We start from the raw sequence: 20611 nt of genomic DNA on the forward strand, positions 1-20611 counted from the left end.
GTATCAGGTTGAGCTGCCATCTGGAAGATCAGCATTTAATATAGGCATTGTTTCGACCTGGCTGTTTATCTCTGATCCAGCTCCCTGTTAAGAAAAGCTGAAACTATGGCAAAAATGACCAGGCCCATGCCTCATCACGGGAGACACAGAAAAAGATTCTGGCTCCTGGTTTTGGTCTGACCTTGCCTGGCTAGTGCAGTCATTTGGGATGTGAATAAATATATGGAAGAATTATCTTCCTCCCCATTTCTCTTTCAGTAACTAATGATGAATATTTTTAAAAAGTATGTTTTGATCCTGTGGCTTCAATTATCTAAGATTCCTTTAAAATTTACCATGACCCATGATTGTTATCTCCAGTAACTTAATCTTTATTCCTTTTACTTGTTAAAATTTTTATTTGGTGTAGTATTAAACTCTTGGGTGTAATGTGATTTAAATGTGTTATTAAAAAAAAAAACAGAAGAAAGAAGAGGGGAGAACAGAAAAGGACAGGAAGGGAGGAGGGGAGTGGAGGAGAGAAGAGGGGAGGTAAGTGATAGATTGGAGGGGAGCGAGGGAGGGGAGAGGAGAGAAGGAGGGAAGAGTGAGGGGAGGAGGGGAGGTAAAGGAGGCAGGAAGAGAAAGCAAAGCGCAGCGAGGAAAGGCTGGGGAGAAGAAAGGCAGGAGAGAGTGAGGAGCAGAAGGAATGAGGGAGAAAAGCAGAAAAGGAAAATCATTACATTTTTTTAAATTGCATCTATGAAATGTATCAAATGAAATCTGTTAAGAATTAAAAAAAAAAAACTGGGGAGAGTGGCTCCTTGTAAAGCCACCATCTGCAAGGTTGGCATTTCATATAGACACCAGTTTGTGTCCCAGCTGCTCCACTTCTAAATCCAGCTCCCTGCTAATGGCGTGAGAAAAGCAATGGAATCTGCCTCATTCTTTCAGTCCCCAACATCCAGATGGGAGACTTGGATTGGTTCTTGTCTTTTGAATGGCCCATCGCTGGCCATCACTGCCAACTCTGACATCATCTAGCAGATTGATATCTCTTTTTCCCTCCTTAACTCTACTTTTCAAATGCATATTTTTAAAACAGTTTAAAAATCCAACAATAAATAAAATAATAAATATAGAGAAAATCAATTAAAGAAATGCTAAATTTTCTCAAGTATGAATTGTTGAGAATAATCTGTAAAACTATCAATAGATGATATCATTTCCCCATTTTTCCACATTTCATATGAAAAATGCCACTGTTTGAACTTGATCACTCAAATTCACATCGTAATGGTTCACAAGAATCAAAATAGTAATTGCACAACAGGTATGCATCTGTAAAAAAAAAACTTGAATAAGTCATAACCTTCATGTTGCATCATCTATGAAATTTTGCAAACTATGATTTCTAAAATTATTTCCAGTTTAAGCAAATCATGATTCTAACAATTATAATCAGTACAACTTGCGGTGATTCATGTTTTGATGCAGTAAGAACAGGCAGTTTCATTGTCTGACTATAAATAAATCATGATATTAAAATTCACACAAAAACTTTAAGATCCTACAGGATTCAAAGGAAAGCCATCACCTCTCTACATGCCTTCCACACTGTGCAAATGCACTTTGGTCAGAGACTATAGAGATACTGTATTTGTAGAGGCAGATACAAAATATACAAAGACCTCCACACAACAGGAGCATAAGTAAAAGTTACTCTAAGAAACAGCAGATAGATACTTTATAAATGTATGATTTAGAACAAACTTTCTACTCAAGACTATAATTGGTTAATCAGTTTCCCTGACAAGGACACATGTTTTCTCCATTATGTCCAACCTGTTTGCACTGTTTCATTACTACAGAAAAATATTTCAAGTTCATTTGTATGACTTCCAATATAATATTCTTAAGTATATGATTATAAACTAAGTACATTATAGTTAACTGTAAAAGTACATACCTACAAAATGCATCTTTTTAATAATAGTCAATCTATCAAGCAAAACAAAAAATAAATAAAAAATGTTGCATATTTTCCAAAATCTTTCAGTGTTTCATGGTTTGCTGATTTATAAGTTTCACACTTGTTTGAAATAATTGTATACCAGAAATTCTATTAAATTATATTCATTAAATTTATCATGCTAGAAGACAATTTGCAAACTATAGCATGTACCTCTATAATCTTTGTTATTAATATAATCACATGGCTTTTGCTTTAGATTTGATGTTTGTAAATTATTACTTTAAATATTGACCATTTTTTCATTTATTTAAAAAAGAAATATGAAAATACTAAGATAACCAATGAAATCATGATATTAACACTACAGTTTATAACCCAAGATGCACTGGTGAAAAAAAAAAAGGAACAAGTTTGTCACAATAATAACAATCCCAGAAGTTTTATCCCACAATCTTGAATATAGAAGACAAGGAGATTAAAGAGCAAAATATAGACTAATTGAATAATTTCCTTATTAATTGGTTAATATCATATACTTAATATTTATGTCTACTTTACTATAAGAATATGCATTATCATTATAACCTCAAACGTAACTAATAGTGTCATTGTTTGAATAAATCATCTTGCATCCGTCATTTTCTATAATTTTATAATAAAAACATTGTGATTACCTTTGGGTACTGTTTAACAGGAATCAATACCCTTTCTGAGAGCTTTATGTTTTTGTTGCTGATGACATCAAGATATTTCTTTTCTTCATCTTCTTTTTTTCCATCAGAACCTTGATACTTTTCTATTTCTAAAAAAAAAAAAACACACACACACGAAAAATTATAATAAGGATAGAGGTTACCACAAGTATTTATTATGTATACTACTCTTAACTATAATTTTGCAGAATATCTTTGTAAAGGTTTGAAATGAAACATGAAATATTCACATTACATGTTTATGTAAATATAGGTATATATGCATGTATGTATACATACACACATAAACACACTATTTCCAGGCACAGTATTGAATGATGAAAAAGCATAAGTCACAAGAAGATTAAGAAGTAGAATTTCCAGGCCTGGCAGCATGGCCTAGTGGCTAAAGTCCTCGCCTTGAATGTGCCAGGATCCCATATGGGCGCCAGTTCTAATCCCAGCAGCTCCACTTCCCTTCCAGCTCCTTGCTTGTGGCCCGGGAAAGCAGTCGAGGACTGCCCAAGGCCTTGGGACCCTGCATCCTAGTGGGAGACCTGGAAGAAGTTCCTGGCTCCTGGCTTTGGATCGGCATAGCATAGGCCATTGTGCTCACTTGGGGAGTGAATCATCTGATGGAAGGTCTTCCTCTGTCTCTCCTCCTCTCTGTATATCTGACCTTGTAATAAAATAAGTGTTAAAACAAAAATAGAATTTCCTAGTCTGATGGAAAAACAAGCTTGGTTTTTTCGTTGAATTGCAGGAAGGCAAAAAACCCGAGATGAGGAACAGTGAAAAAAGAAACTGACATACTGTCAAGGACAGCTCCTTCAGATCTTGTTGAACACGTGACATTTTCTACCTGAAATGTTGAATGTAACAGTGTGTATTGTCTTTAGCAGGGGAAGGGAGGAAGTCAAGCTAAATTGCTATTTATATTGATAACAAGTTACCATGACAGATTAAAACCACTGGTAGACAGCAAAGAAGAAAACTTACATTATATAGCTGAGAAAAGATAACTAACACATACAAAGGAGGTAAGAATGAGATGGTGAGAAGAACAGACAGGTTCTCAGTATGTCTTCCAAATATTCATATGCTGAAATCCTACACGTGAAATAAAAGGTAAAAGAAAGAAAGAAAGAAAGAAAGAAAGAAAGAAAGAAAGAAAGAAAGAAAGAAAGAAAGAAAGAAAGAAAGAAAGAAAGAAAGAAAGGAAGAAAAGGAAAGGTATTATAAGTGGGGCTTTGTGAGATTACTAAATCCTGAGAGTAAAACGCCTATGAATGACACCATTTAACTTACGAGGCTCCTTCCCTTTACCTGGATTAAGGAAAGACATAAACAGAATGCTCCACTGAACTAGACAATACATTTTACAAGAAACTCAATCTGTTGGTGTGTTTGTTAGTTTTGGAATTAGGAGTCTCTGGAATAGAGAAAAACAAATTTGAGTTTATAAGCTAACCAGTATATATTTTGTTACATCATCTTGGATGATCTAAGGAACCACTTGTCTGAAGAAACTAAAATATTGACTGACACGAATAAATATTAGAAAAACAGTCAGCAGGGCCTTGGAAGGGTGGGGAACAGGGTAAAAGTGATCAAAGAATATCAATTTACAATTATGCAAAATTAATAAATCTTAGAGAGCTATTCCACAACATATTGAATGTAACAGGACAACTCAAACATTCTGTGGCAAGTGGAATTAGATATATTTATTTTGCTGCCAAAAAAAAATTGAGATCCATACACATGACATGCCTTCAAAAAAGTTCACACAAAATGCTTGTTATGAAAATACTAAACATCAGTTTAAAACAAACGTCTTAGCTCCATTTGCCATTAAGATTATGAAGCATTCAAAATTGTAACAGCACTGTATTATATAATTAAAATTTTGCTGAAATGATTAGATTTTATGCTGTGTTTTCCTCCATCAATCAATCAACATATCAGAAAAAACTTTTGGAGCTGACACATACGTTTACTGCATTAGTTAAGATGATTTCACATATGTGCATTTACTTCCAAAAGCATCAAGTTGCATAAACCAAATATGTACAGCTATCTATGTGGTTTAAAAAGATTACAAGGAAATGAGAAATTCAATTGCTTGGCCGGATGAGTCATACTACTTATGATTCTACTTACTAGATTCATAAGAAAACAATTTACTCTTTTTTTTTTAAAGATTCATTTTATTTTTATTGGAAAGGCGGATATACAGAGAGGAGAGACAGAGAGGAAGATCTTTTGTCTGATGATTCACTCCCCACGTGAGCGCAACAGCCAATGCTATGCCGATCTGAAGCCAGGAGCCTCTTCCAAGTCTCCCAGAGGGTGCAGGGTCCCAAGGCCTTGGACCCTCCTCGACTGCCTTCCCTGGCCACAGGCAGGGAGCTGGATGGGAAGTGGGGCTGTTGGGATCAGAACCAACATCCATATGGGATCTGGGCATTCAAGGCGAGGACCTTAACCACTGCGCCATCATGTCAGGCCCAACAATTTACTCTTAAGTAGAATGATTCCTCATTGCTTATATTTCATAAAAATACTTTTAAACTGTGTTTAAAATTTTTATTTTCTTTATGTTTTGTTTGAAAGACAGGTGACATAGAGGAAAAGAGGGAGAGTTTAAAAGGGCCAAGGGAGCAGGGGAAGCAAGATAGCCAGAGTGAGACTGCAATAGTGACAAGAGCTCTAGCTTCTCATTTATTCCTTATACCCAGCAACAGCTTTGACTGGGAAGGCCGAACAAAGTCGAGTCACTAACTCCATTCAAGTTTCCTGCATGGCTGGCAGGGACTCAAGTGTTTGAGCTTGTCATCTACTTCCTACCTCTTCAACCTTCTAGGATGCTCAAAAGCAGGAAACCAGATTAAAACTTACATTTACATAATATTACCAAGGAAATGTTATCTCACCATCACAGTATATAAGACTTAATTTCTAGAGAACAATGTTTTCTGTTCTTTGACTACAGAACCAAGCCTCTAGTAGTTAGTGCTGTCAGAAAGAAGGTATACAGCACAGAGGAAGTTCATCCCTTTTGAAATCTTCCATGTTAAATTTCAGAGATGAGTATGCTATTATTATAGTAAGCTGCCCTCATTTAAAAATCTAAGTCCAAAACAAAAGGGCAAATATCTGTGAGTACTTTTAAATGTTCATGGAAAATATATATTCTTTTAAAAATGTGGATTTCAAAGTTGTTTCCACCAAAACAAATTTATCTCCTTTCCATAATTTTTGATGTATTCGCATACTATCACTATTTGCCATGAAATGAATGCCTAGCATTGGTAAATATGGGAAAACAATTTAGCACAAATTCTATTATGTTGAGAGAAAAATGAATTTATAATTTCACATTCTAAATTGAGTGAAAAAAATTAGTGGTGTTTCAGCATACATTTATGGTTTTCTGCATCATAACCTTGAGGAGTAATAGATATCCAACTTTTTAGAAGAAAAGGTTTAAAGGGCTATTATATTATGAACACATAAAAGAAAAAAAAATTAAGATTTATTTATTTTTAATTCAAAGTCAGATATGCAGAGGGAAGAAGAGACAGAGAGAAAGATCTTCCATTCACTGTTTCACTCCGCAAGTGACCTCAAAAGCCAGAGCTGAGCAGATCCAAAGAGAAGAGCCAGGAGTTCCTGCACATGTGCAGGGTCAAGGCTTTGGGCCATCCTTTCCTGCTTTCCTAGGTCACAAGCAGGGAGCTGGATGGAAAGTGGTGGCTCCTGGATTAGAACCAGCGCACAAATGGGATTCTGGTACATTCAATGCGAGCACTTTAACTGCTAGGCTACTGCATAACATTGTTTTAATTGAGCAATTTCCTCAATATGACCTTACATTTAAAATTATATTTATGTATGGGGGAGGATCGCAACGAGACAGAAGGACACAAAAGAAGCAGTTATTTGTGTATTCACTTTAAATACCATCAACAGCTGGGTTAGGCCAATATCTGAAGCCAAGTTCCCAACCTGGTAGGTTGCTTGCCTTGAAGGCACAGACTCACTCACAAAAATACTCCTCTCCATTGCCTTACAGGTGATGTTACAAATATGATACAAAATGGGGTCATTCTCACTTTAACTGATCATTTTAGAACTTGGTCCTCAAAAAAATTTCTCCCAAGGAGAATATAATTAGTATTTGTTTTTACTTCTAGGATGTACAAAGCTGAAACCTTTCAATCACTGAAACCAACCAAATAAGGCTTTCTGGTATAATTATTCCTAACATCTTTATAGCTTTCATGTTTGCTTTATTCGTAGTAATATTTGATCCCTTTTATACACCTGCATGAGCTGCCTCCATCTCCTTTAGAAACAGGTAAGCATGGCCCAACACAAGGACTCCATTGGCTTATCTTCTAATTCCCCATATGGATGCTGGTTCATGTCCTGGCAGCCCAGCTCCCCATGCAGCTCCCTGCTTGCAGACTGAGAAAGCTGTAGAGGATGGCCCAATGCCTTAGAATCTTCCACCCACTTTGGAGACGCAGAAGAAGCTGCTGACTCCTGGCTTTGAATTAGCTCTGCTACAGTTACTGAGGCCATTTGGGGAGTGAACCACTCATGAAAGATCTTTCTCTCTCCCCTTCTTTCTGTATATGCCTATAAAATAAAAATAAATCATAAAAAAAGAAAATAGACAAGTGATAAAGCACCATCTTAAATTAGTTAATGTCATTAACACAATTAATCAATATTTAGTAGTACAAAAGTTTACTGAGTTCTTTTTGTGGTTTAATATGTAAAATTTTGGTGCAAAAAATAGAATTATCACCTGTTATATAATTTTAATCTATTTTTTCAAGACTTATCTATTTTTATTAGAGAGGTAGATTTACAAAGCGAGGGAGAGACAGTGAGGAACTTCTGTCCACTAGTTTACTCCCAAAGTGGAGGCAATGGCCAGAGCTAAACCAAGCTGAAGTCAAGAACTGCCTCCGTGTTTCCCAGGTGGCTGCAGGGTCCCAAGGTCCTATACTGTTTTTTCCAGGCCACAAGCAGGCAGCTGGATGGGAAGTAGAGAAGCCAGTACATGAACCTGTGCCCATATGGGATCCTGGTGCATGCAAGGCAATAATTTATCCACTTGGCTATTTGCCAGGCCTACTAGCTATGTAATTTAGAGCATCTAAATAGCCTCTATTTACTTCTAAAAAAATAATTATCTATCAAATGAAATCATTATAAGGATTAGCAATTTGTCCATAGCTCTGGCAATAACAATCAAGCTGTTATAATATTCTAATACTTCACACCTTTCTATATTTTGTAACTTCTATGTATTAGGTTTATTTGATTCATCTTCATACTCTGTTCCTAAACCAGTTGCTAACTATATAGAAGAAGAGATTCTCTGTTTTCTAAAGAAAAATTAAACTGGTATTTTATTTTTACAAGACAGAGCTTAAACAATAGGACATTTAGCCTCATATGTGAACAGTATGATCAGAAACCAGATGTCATGCCAGCAGATAATGGAGACCTAATTTAAAGAAAATTCTTCCTGAATATGGAATATTTTTGTTGCTTAACTGTTGGCATGAAACATTACCAGAAAATGCATACCAAATAATTTACAAATAATTAACATCTACATAAGTTATTTTTCTTGGAGACTGAAATAAAAATAGAAATGGTAGCTGTTTGATGTGATTTAAAAGTAAATCAAGTGTTTTTTTTTTTAAGAAAGTTATTTTATTGGAAAGGCAGATTTACATAGAGAAGGAGAGATGGAAAGATACTCCATTGCCTGGTTCACTTTCCAAGCGGCCACAACAGCTGGAACTGTGCTGATACAAATCCAGGAGTAAGTTTCTTCCAGGTTTCCCACACGGCTGCAGGGTCCTAAGGCTTTGGCCCATCCTCTACTACTTTCCCAAGCCATAAGCATGGCGCTGGATGGAAAGTGGAGTTGCTGGGACATACACTGGTGCCCACATGAAATCCTGGCACTTTCAAGGTGAGGATTTTAGCCACTGAACCATTTCTAGGCCTGCACATGTTTATTTACAACAAAGTTAACCATAATTAATTGATGTAAATATTATCAATTCATTTTAATGTCATGGGGATACAAAAGTTGTGGAAATACTTAATGTCCATCTGTCTCCATTTCCTACTTATTTATCCAAATTCTAATCACTTTCAATCTCTACCCTGCATATTTTCTTCCCATGGAACTGAACAGAGGGAGAGGTGAATAGGCTTTCCCAACACTCAATTTCTTCTGAACTTCCACCCTTGTGAATTCCCATGATTGTATTTCCAACTTTCACTTAGAACGCAAAGGCATGTGTTCACTTAGTGGATTTGGCAGGGTCACTTCAGCTTTATGGGATTCTTCTTTCTTTCCCATTCAGCCATCCATCGTGAAGTGACAATCAAATTGTGTGAAGGCTATGCTTGAATAATTCTTAAGAACATGGACTTCCTGAATAGTGCAGCATTTATCGTGTGTTACTTCTGAATACTTGGGAACAAGTATAGCCACAATTGTTGCTTTCTAAATTTTTTTTCGTGTTCCAGTTGGTGGTGTGCTTGTTGCACATAAGCTAGCCCACCTAATCAGCTTATGTTAGCTTTTGGATTACAATGCTTATTTGTAAAATAAAGATGTTACCCTCATAAAACTGTTGCAATAATTAAATGAATCAACTTTTGCAAAAATACTGAAGACAATATTTGCATGTAAGATTATGATAAATATTACCTAATATAATTTTTACTTGCAGATATTACTCCCACAATTTTGGCTTGTGCAAAGAGTTGGAGAATGACATCACAAACACCAAATGTGTAGCAGAACAGCAGGCATGACAGGCAAAATAGTGAGTTGTTCCTTTGTTAGATTTGTCAGATCATGTACAGATGAAATACAGAGTTAGACACATGATTCCAGAGTCCAGAGAAAACAATAGGAGATTATATACACATTTTCCAGTCATTACCTTGTGATAAATATTTAAATTTAAAGGACTAAGTTGGGATGGTTAAGGGAAGTTTTTGAAGGAATGATCCCAGTATTGCTCTGCCATGAAGAATTTAGGAAGAGAATGAGAATACAGCCAAAGGACTGAAGGAAGACATAAACTTGTGGATTTTGTGCAATAATAATAAATCCAAGTGCAGAAGATACTTTCAGAAAGTAATGAAATGGTGACTCGTTCATCTGAGAAGTTCAGTCATGTGGACACAGAATTATCACCACTGGACTTTGGAGGGTGTCATATATTAAAGAACTGTAACAAAGAGTCCCAGCACACACTGGTATCTATTTATCATATGTGTGGAGATGTGGAGGGTATAAATATGACGCTTCCGCTTACATCCATGTGACAGCTGTGGTTCATCACCTTGCTGATTCCTATTATAAATTCTTGAGGATTTATAACTATCCTATAGTTCTTTCAGTTTTAACATTTGCACCAGTCTTTCCAACCCTTGGAATGGAATCAATCTGATGAGGCAATTTTAACTATGCACACTTCAGTTGCTCTCATCGATTGTTACAATTCACATTTATTATCCTTTACATTTCCCAACATCATTACAAAGTACTTTCTTATACTTTCTTAGATTTTATATCTTTTTTTTGCAATTGTGACTCTATATTTCCCCTCTAAAATTTCCAAGATTCATACAAAACTCAGTATTCTTCACATCAACCCATCTTAATTCCAAAATCTATCCTGTCTCCGTCTTTCCCTCTTCCTAGTCACACTGAAACAATGCAAAACACAGCCACTTATAAAAAAATTCTTTAATTCAGAGAGTGACAGAGAAAGATCCACTGAGTGTATCAGCAGTAGCTATGGAAAACATAGTTAAGAATTCAACTCATACCCCCAGCATGGGTGGAAGAAACCCAATTACTTGAGTCATCACCTCTACGTCCCTGAACCTATTTGGCAAGAAGCTAACCAATAACCAAATAACCAGAGCCAGGTATTACACTGAGCCTGGAATGTGGGAATGCAGGCTCTAATCAGTGCCTGAATGACTAGGCCAAACATCTATCCATGAACATAAAGAATTTGTACTATATGTTACCTGATCCACACAATTCTGCTAACCCCAACCCCAGAATTTCTCTCAAATCCAAGTCCTACCCTATATGCGCTATAATTCGACTTGCTGTTGAATTCACAATACCAGGAGCTCCCACGCAGGGTCCCAAGTCTTTGGGCCATCCTCAACTGTTTTCCCAGGCCATGAACAGAGAACTGAACAGCAAGTGGGAGGCTACCTAGTTTGGAACTGGTGCCCATATGGGATCCTGGAGGGTGCAAGGTGAGTACTTCAGCCTCTAGGCTTTTGCACCGGTCTCCTTACATCATCTTTTGATGTTTCCATAAGCACGCAAACATGGCGCTGGGTTCCAATTCAAAAGGAGAGGGTGCTCCTACCTGCTGGTTTGCTCTCCAAATTTTGCAAGGACTGGGCCTGGATCCAGATGAAGCCAGAAGCCTGGGACTCCATCCATGTTTCCTCTGTGATTGGCAAGGACCAAACACTCAAGCACCTGTATTTCACTGATAACCTCTCAGGAGCATTAGCAGGAAGTTAAATTAGCAATGAAGTATCTGGGAATGGAATCAGCATTTTAATATGGGAATGTTGACACCATGAATTACAGCTTAATATATCTGCCATAGCATCAGCCACATATATGAAATTTAAGATTTATTGTTTACAGGTCAAGACATTTATTTTCACAAAAACATTATCATTAAAATTCATATTTGCTTCTACAAAATGCAATAAGATGCTTTTGTAATCTTTATAATTTTAATTTCATGGACATGTCTTAGAAGGCAAAAAGAAAGAGAAGCAGTATCTAGAGGAGGTTATATGCATTCAAAAATCATTTTTAACAACACTACTGAAAGCATAATATGGTGATATCTTAATAAAAAAATAATACTTATTATTACACATATCATGATTTAATTGTGAATTTGACGATTTTCAGGAAATTAAAAGCTTTGAGTTGGCATATACTACATGGTATTTTTTATGTAAAGTACTAGAAAAGAAACAGAGCACTTTAATCCAATATATTTGGCTTCTGAAATGATTTCCTCTTATTAACCAGAAACAGTCTATACCTTTTATTCAACTACTTTTGGATTCTGACATTCATATTCAATTGCATCTGTTTTAAGACTTTGAGTAGAACGTATATCCTTCAGGGGTAAAAAAAAAAAATATGGAACTTTAATTATTTGCAAGATGTCTGAATATATATTATTTTAATAAATAAGAATCAAACTTTGGAATCACCAACTTCAGTTACATTGTCATGGTTCAATTTAAGAGGATTTTTCCTGAACCTTCTTTTACCATGATGAATAAAATAACATTTATTCAACATTTATATTTACAGAAAAGCTGTCCTTAGTATTTTCTTGTTAATATCACCCCTAATTCTTACCTATGTGTTTCAGGAATCCAAATTTAACTAAGAAAAATTGAGAAGCACATTACAAATGTTCATAGTATCTATAGATAAGTCTAATATAATAGATAAGTCCATCTTTCTCATCATCAATATGTTGGCTGGAAATAATAAATGCAAGGTTGAAGCCAGGAACCATAAACTCAACCCAATCTCCTATGTGGATGGCAGGAATCCATCACTTGAGCCACCTCCACGGTTTCTAAGGATGCACATTTGCAGGAAGCTGGTGTCAGGAACATTAAGCATGGGACTGGGAAAACTTAACCACAGGTCAAAATATTCAGTCCCTTCATTTTACCCTATCAACTTTGCTAACTCTATTCAGGAAAGGTCTTCTAATGAATGCCTTTGGGTAGTATCTACATGCTCAAGAATTTGAGGAACTGCCAAACTGTTTCAAATTTACTTTACCATTTTACATTCCTACCAACAGTATGTGAAGTTTCAGACATACTCAACATTTTTTCATCTTTCTTTTTTTTTTTGCTATCCTAGTGTGTATGTGAAGTAATATGTTTTTGCAGAGCCAATTTTAAGTTTTTAATAGCCAAGAGTATAGAACATCTATCAATATGAATATGGATGATTTACATATCTTCTGTGAGGAACACCTTCTGAACTCTGTTGTCTATCTGCAATGGGAGTATCTGTTATTTTATCACCGAACCATGAAAGTTATTTCCAAACTTTAATACAAGTCCTTTACAAGTAACTTATAATCCCTCCCCCTATTTTTTGTATTCTCTTTTCTTCCTTGGTTGGTTTCTTTTTACCACAATATGTTAAATTATTACATAAAATTTTAAAGTTCTGTTCTTTGTCTAACTTTGCTGTTACATGTAAGAAACCATGAAGTTAGTTTAGTATGATTACAGAAAATTTAAATAAAAGTTCATTTTATTGCAAATCCATAAGCTTTCTGAATATCCTTTGTACTACATAATCTTTAGCCATGAGAATATATTCCTTTCCCCCCCAAATTTTTAATTTTCAGATTTGAAATGTGAGACTATGGACAATGTTGAGGTAGGAATCAATTTCATTTCTTTGCATGTGAAATCCAGATTCCTGTCACCAATTCATAAAATACTTATTTTTATCATAGACTCAACATAAATGCAGAGGTATATTTCTGGACTTTCAGAACCATTCCAACGATCCATGTTTCACTCTTATTACATTACCACACTATTCCCAGTATTGTACCTATGAAACACCTGAAGCTTACTCTCTTTATATTCAAAAGCTTTAAAAACACGTATCACACTGTTTAGAACACTGTCAGTTCACACTAAATTTTGAAATGAGAAAGTGTGAGTTCTTCAAATTTACTTTCAAATTTCTCACAATTGTTTGGCTGTTTATTTTCAGTGGGTTCTCATATTTCCATTCATATGAGTTTGTCAGTTTTTTGTAAAAAAAAAAAATAGCTAAATTTTTACAGGGATTTCATTGAATCAGGAGATCAAGAGGGGATGTTATCATCTTAGCATTATTTGGTCTTTCAAATTAGGCATGTGAGATTCCTTTCATTTATTTCTTTTAGCAAGGTTTTATATTTTTTATTCTACATTCTGTACCTATTCTGGAACAGTAATGCCAAGGTATTTTTTTCTTGATGAAATTATAAATGAAACAATTTCCTTTTCAGAAATTTTCCTTGATATATATATATATCCTATATATAGTTTCGACTTTTCTTGTATCAATTACATTTTGATATTTACCATCTATTAGCAATTCATCTTGTTTTTTAACCACAGATGGAAGACAATATGTGATTACAATTATTAATAATCAATAAATGCTTTAGTAGAATAAACTCAAGGTAGAATCAAGAGGGTCTGGTGAAAAATTTCTTATTCAATGAAAGTTCTCCCCTATAGAGGAAAGAGTAGTTTGGAGATTGGCACAATGGCTCAGTTGGCTAATCCTCCACCTTGCCGGACTGACAATACATGTGGGCACCACCTCTTATCTCAGCAGCTCCACTTTCCATTCAGCTCCCTATTTATGGCCTGGGAAAGTAGCAGAGAATGGCCAATGCCTTTGGGACAGGACGTCTGCATGGAGTCCTGGAAGAGACTGCTGGCTCCTGATCAGCACAGCTCTGGCAGTTGCAGCCGTTTGGTGAATGAATTGGTAAATGAAAGATCTTTCTTTCTATCCTTCTCTATGTAAATGTGATCTGTCTTTCCAATAAAAAAATGTGTAAAAAAAAAAACAACAAAAGAAAGTACAAACTAAATTTTCTAATAAAATAAAAATCAACATTATAAAACATTGACAGAATGCAAGGATATTTTCTGAGTAATTGATAATTAAGAAGACTTTTGCCACTGGGGATTCAGTTTGCTAGGAATGAATGTCAAAATGGATGAAATATATAAAACAAATATATGATACATGGTTCAACTGAGAGAAGGTAGTGATTTCTCAGCCCCAATAGAAAATGTCTGTCTTGGGGCCAGCACCCCAGCTTAGCAGGGAAATCCTCCAGCTGTGGCTCCAGGTTCATTCATGGGCAGTTGATCCTTACTGCTCCACTTTTAATTCAGCTCCCTGCTATCAGCCTAGGAAGTCTGAAGAATGGCCAAAGCCCTGGAGGCCCTGCATCCATTTAGGACACACAAAAGATGCTCCTGACTCCCAGATTTGGACCAACCCAGCTCTGGTCATAGCAGCCATTTTTGTAGTAAATCAGAAAATGGAAGATCTTTCTCTCTCTCTCTCTAATTCTGACTTTCAAGTAAAACAAGCAAATTTTGTTACAGTGTAAGTCTCAAAATTAACAACCCTGGCATTGATGTTTGGCATAGGCCAGCCAGTAAGGACATTGAACTACACCCTCTATGAATAAATGTGAGAGAGGGAAAAGAATATACATTACAATGAAATTTCTGAAAATGTAGGAATGAAACGGTTTGATATATCTAGACAATGGACTGTTTTACTCCCTGACATTGTCTGTACCAGCAATGTCAAGACATACTTAAATAACAGACTGATGGACTTATGACTGCTTATGAAGGACTATACTATTGTAATAATATGGGGAAAACCAGTTGTTAGGTGGGAATTCGGGGGGTATCCCAGATTCTATGAAATAGTATCATAAAATTCAAAACAAACAAACATAAGCCTAAATATGCAATGAGAAACCAAGCTGGCTAATTGTTAAGTGAATTCTTTTTTTATGGTAAATAGACTTTTTAAATAATATTAGCCCTTGCATTAATTACTTCCTGACTTCTATACTTTCAATTAGATGAACAGTCTAATATAATTTTGTATCTGAAATTCCTGTGCCAAAACAGAATGATGTGAGAATAAGACTCCGTATCCATTCTCCACAGAACCTCAAGATTCCAGGCTCTCCTTGGTATAATCCATGCCATATGACCAAATTCCCTACACATAGTCCCCTCTTGCAATTTGCTAAGACTGTGATTTTCATGCTCCTGGTATAGTCTGTCCGCGGGAAGATGGGCATTCAGCAAACACTACCATACTTCAACCATATGTCTTGTGATCAGATTTACTCCTGGGACCCTTTAGTGTTGCTTGCTTAAGACTCCTAACATGGGTGCTGTTCTCAAAAAGACAGAACTCAGTAACATATTTCAAATGCCCTGCAGTGGCATGGTCCCCGATGGTGGGATTTCGAATTTCAGTTGTTTCTAAATTGTTTTAGAAAAAGGTTAGGTACGGTGACTCAACAGGGATACATCTGAATCGTACAAATTTGCTTTCCCCATAGGAAGGCCACAGCTAGCAGAGAATACAACATGATGCCGTAAACGTACAGCTTAGGACAGCACTCAAATATTTTAAGGAGAATGGTATGTTGATTCTTCTACAGTCTCCATCTTCCAGCATTGGACCATAAAAGACAAATACTAAACTAACAACAAAGAGCTGGTAAATAATGAAAACAAATACTTAAGTCTTTAAGATCATGGGTAAATATCAGAACAAGGGTTTAGAACATAAAGACTTTCCTGAAAAATGGAGTGTTATGATACAAGAAATGAATTTTACAATATCCAGGTAGTTTAAAGGTCCTTTGAAAATATAAGCAAATTTAACATTCTTACTTTGCTCCTAATTCCATCACCACTTGAGACAAAAATGATAAAATAAAACTCAGTTTTGAGTATAAATCAAATCGTGTTTCTGAAAACCCATATGTTACTGAGGAAAAAAAAACTGTAGTTACAATGAAATCAACATGACTTCTGATACTATATGACATCCATCTTTCATTGAAACCATTCCTCTAATACGACACTAAGAATGCTGTTCCTACGGATAAAAGGTGCTGATGGAGTTAACCATTTTTTTTATAAGACATAGTTTTTCCAATTTAAGAATATAACACATTAAGTATTACAAATTAGCCTTTCAAACTAATAAACATGAAAGTCCTCTCATGTGTATAGTAAGTTGAACTCCATGAATTTATAAATACAGATTTTAGAGTAGGGATGAGAATTCTAATGCCACTATAAACAGATGAGAGAAACTTACATAAAAATAAAGCAGAGAAGGTATAATTAAAATGTGGCAGATGTGGAAGACATTTGAAAAACATTTCAAAAACTGTAAGAAAGGGTGGTGAAATTTTTAAACATAGAACAACAGGGTATTTCATGTTAAATGTTCAAAATACTTTGACATCATGTAAATGAAGTCTATATAAAGAAAAATGTGCTATATGCTAGAGAATACAAGCTTCTAATAAAATGAAATTAATCTAAAAATCCAAGTTTTCTCTTTTGCTTTGGCCAGTTTAATCAGAAGGATGAAACACTGTGTTCCATGACATTAAAATACGTGAATTGACTATAAATGCAATTAACAGCAAAATGTGAAAATAATCTTACTTAAGGAGAAGTTGGAACTAAGCATGTGGCTTCTGAGCAAACCAATCCCATATTTAAAACTAGTATACACATTCTGCTTTGTTTGAAAATAGTATCTCATGGCACAACACCATTTTTCAAATATGTATACTAAGTAAATAGAAATTTTGACATTCATTTTTTTAGAAATTGTGTTCTCGAGACTCCCACACCAACCCTAATCTTGAGTTTCAATTAAACTCATTACCTATTGGTAACCCAAAGATGCAGAAACTGACATGCTTGATAACTTCTATCTATTCATTCTTAAATCATGACATTATGGAATTTTCCAAGTTTCCTTTTAAAATATTTTCATTATACATGTGATATACTTGTTCACACATGCTTAAATTATGAGATAAGAATTATGCTGCATAATACAGGCAATGCAGGAGGGTGGACAGAACAGAAACAGAAAAAAAATGCTTACAATGAATGTGTTTTCCCTATTGATTGTTTGACCATACAAGGTGATTGGGGCACACCAAACAACACATAACAAAAAACAAATTCTCTGATTGTGGGGCTCTTGTTTCCATGTGGTAGTTTCCAATAACCTAAGGAATAAAAGGGAAAAGTAAAATCTTACAGTGAGATGGCACACCAAATACCAGTCTTTTAATTACACAAATCAATATAAATTCATATAAATCAATATAAATTCATTGCCACTAATGCTTTCGGAGGAGGCTTTTAAAGGGAAATATTTTTGATCTGATGAGAGATGAGATAACTGTGTGATCAGGGCATAATGATCATCAACTTATAGTAGAATGGGTCATAGTAAGTATGGATTATTTTATTTTGATATTTTCTTTCTGGTTTCTATCAACTGAATTTAAGAATGCATATTGTCAAAAAATTACTGGTAACAGAGAAGCAGTGAAAAAAACACTGCATGTATTACAAGGCCATGTTAAAAGTTTTGCCTTTGTCCAAATGACAAAGGGGAAGATACAGAATGTTAACAAGAAATTAATATGAACATATTTCTCATACATAATGTAAATATGTGAGCGGAGTAGAAAGAGCTATATTGTCACTGCAGTGGTTTAGGTGATAGAACAACTAATAATGCTTATTTGAATTAGGCCAATGATAGGTAGAAGTTAAGTAATCAGATCTTGTTGAGAAGATAAATACTGAAATACCTTACAGTAGATCAGGAACATGTGCAGGAAAGAGGGATGTGTAATCTGCTTTTCTCTTTCACAGTTGGTGGTTGAAAAATTCACCCAAAACTGGAACGAACGCTAGAGGAGGATGGGAGTGTGTACAGAACTGGAGTTGGGAAAGCCAGGAGATTTGTATGGGACATTTTGAATACAAGACATTTGAAGCATCCACAAGAAGCTATGCACTGAGGTCCTGAGCTCAGAGATGTAGGCTATGACCAGATCATGACAACTTTTGTAGCAAAGATTGTTAACAAACAACACTGGAAGGAGCCAGAAGGATGATAATATGGAAAGCAGCAATAATCAGCATTCATTAGGCAACCTCTGTATGCAAGATACTATTACATTATTGGGAACTTAAAAAGGATAATGATATTAAAGAAGGCAATTTAACACATATTCTGTTAGTTAAATACTAAAATTAAAATAGTAGCCATGGGTTTGGTTAGTAAAGAAACAACTATTGAAATCTTCGGAAAATTTTATGTATAGAGATGAAATGTATGTATTGTCAGAATCTAGATGGTATTAGTTGAAACATGACTTTCCACATGTTTGTTCATATCTGTCAAGAAAAATCAACATCTGCCTTAATTTCAGACTAATTGTCCAGGGTTGTTTATAAACAGTCTTAGGAAACAGCGATAATATTAACATTCACAGCAATTGCCTGGTATGTTTACTAATCATTACAAAGGAAATACTACCTCCTTGTAGGCCAAGAACAACACACTTATTATCCAGCAGCAATGTTCAAATTACTGAAACTTATGGTTCCTCTTTCATAACACAACCACATGTGCAGATGTAAACTAACAGTTTCCACATCATACAATGGAAAATGGGACTCAGAGTACTGACAAAAATTCTAATACTCTAGCTAATGTCTTTCCTAATAAGGACCTTTGTCTCTTCATTTAAGTATGTATGTATTTGTTTATTTGTTTGTTTATTTGAAAGACAAGAGGAGAGGAGTCAGCAGAGGGGAAGAGCAAGAGATCAGGAAAGAGGGAGTGAGATACACAGCAAGAGAACACAGCAGCCAGATCATCCATCTGCTGGTTCATACTTCAAATGGTCACAATAGACATACTTATGCCAGAAATAGCTAGGATCTTCAGCTAAGTTTCCAAGTACTTGGGCCTCTTCCATTGCTTTCTGAGGCACATTTTTGGAAAGTTAGATAAGAAATCAAACAGCAGTAGGACTTGAACAATTGCTCATATAGGACACTGATGTCACAGGTGGTGGCTTTTCCTGCAATGTAACAAAATTGGCTTCAAGAATTTAAAGTCTGACTTACATGCTTTATGTTTCTGGCCTGTGTAATTAAAAAAATCAGACTAACTTGGTATCATATAACTAGGGTTAAATCTGATTCTTAAAGTCATTCAGAGTATTAAGACTAAAGAGTCCAAATATATCAGAACATAGCTTTATACTAGCCAGTTTGTTTTACCCAATGTATTTGTGCAGTTATATAACACAATGATAAAAATGTCCATTACTGTTATTGAATGTGTTGTGTACCAAGTAACAACAGAGCACTCTCTTGAACTAGCATACAGTCATTTTCCTTCTTATTATGCCAGAGTTAACTTCAGGTCCACTGTTTTATTTTGCAAGTGTGAGAGGAAGAAGGATAGGATAGCACCTATGATTTCAAGGCAGAAAATTGAAAAGATGATTCAAAATTTTAATTTTATAACAGGAAATGAGGATGAGTTCTGTTTCATAAAGCTTTGCTCCTCCTATGGAAAACAGAAGACAGCCCAAATGCTTTTACCCTTCCTTCACACTTTCCCTGCCCTCTGAGTAGATTTTAGTTTTTTAAAACTATTTTCAAGAGCTAGATCTTTAAGCCATCTTCACCCTTATGTTAATCAAAGAACAAAACAGACAACAATCAAAGCATTATATCTTATGTTTTCGTGTAGAAACACTTACATGAAAAACATCAACATTACTTTCAAGAGTCTAATCAGTGATTTAGGAAGATATCCAATATAAAATCTCAATTTCTATTTTATTTACATATCCAAAGGCCAATGTGAATTACATCACTGAGATTATTCAGTCTTACCAGTTTAAGCTCATTAACTAAAAAAAAATTTGTGTGGTACTTAATATTCTTAAAGCTATTACTGGCACAGAAAATAGAAGATCTCACTCTCTCTTCTCTCTGTTACTCATCCATTCAAATAAATAAATCTTTAAAAACTAACTCTGTTGTGTATATTCGAGCTTTTAGTCATGTTACGAGATGTTTAGATGAATAGGTAGCAAAATTATTGCTATAGAGGTTAATTTATCTATATTACATACAGTTAAGTTTCTTAGTGATTAGAAATTAGATTTATTTAAGGAAAACCACT

The 20611-nt window shown here is 35.1% G+C and overlaps 1 protein-coding gene across 2 annotated transcripts in view; it reads right to left on the reverse strand.

Annotated features, from left to right (window-relative positions):
* The window catches only part of KHDRBS2 (KH RNA binding domain containing, signal transduction associated 2), a 449395-nt gene that overhangs the window by 377906 nt on the left and 50878 nt on the right, over positions 1-20611 (reverse strand). For both annotated transcript variants that reach the window (XM_040983036.1, XM_040983037.1), the window contains exon 2: positions 2629-2756. In XM_040983036.1, coding sequence (XP_040838970.1) covers positions 2629-2756 — 128 coding nt within the window. The remainder of the gene's footprint in view (positions 1-2628; positions 2757-20611) is intronic.

This window comes from Ochotona curzoniae, unplaced genomic scaffold, assembly GCF_017591425.1.
Source record: "Ochotona curzoniae isolate NIBS_2020 unplaced genomic scaffold, NIBS_Ocur_1.0 contig_3819, whole genome shotgun sequence".
NCBI lineage: Eukaryota > Metazoa > Chordata > Mammalia > Lagomorpha > Ochotonidae > Ochotona > Ochotona curzoniae.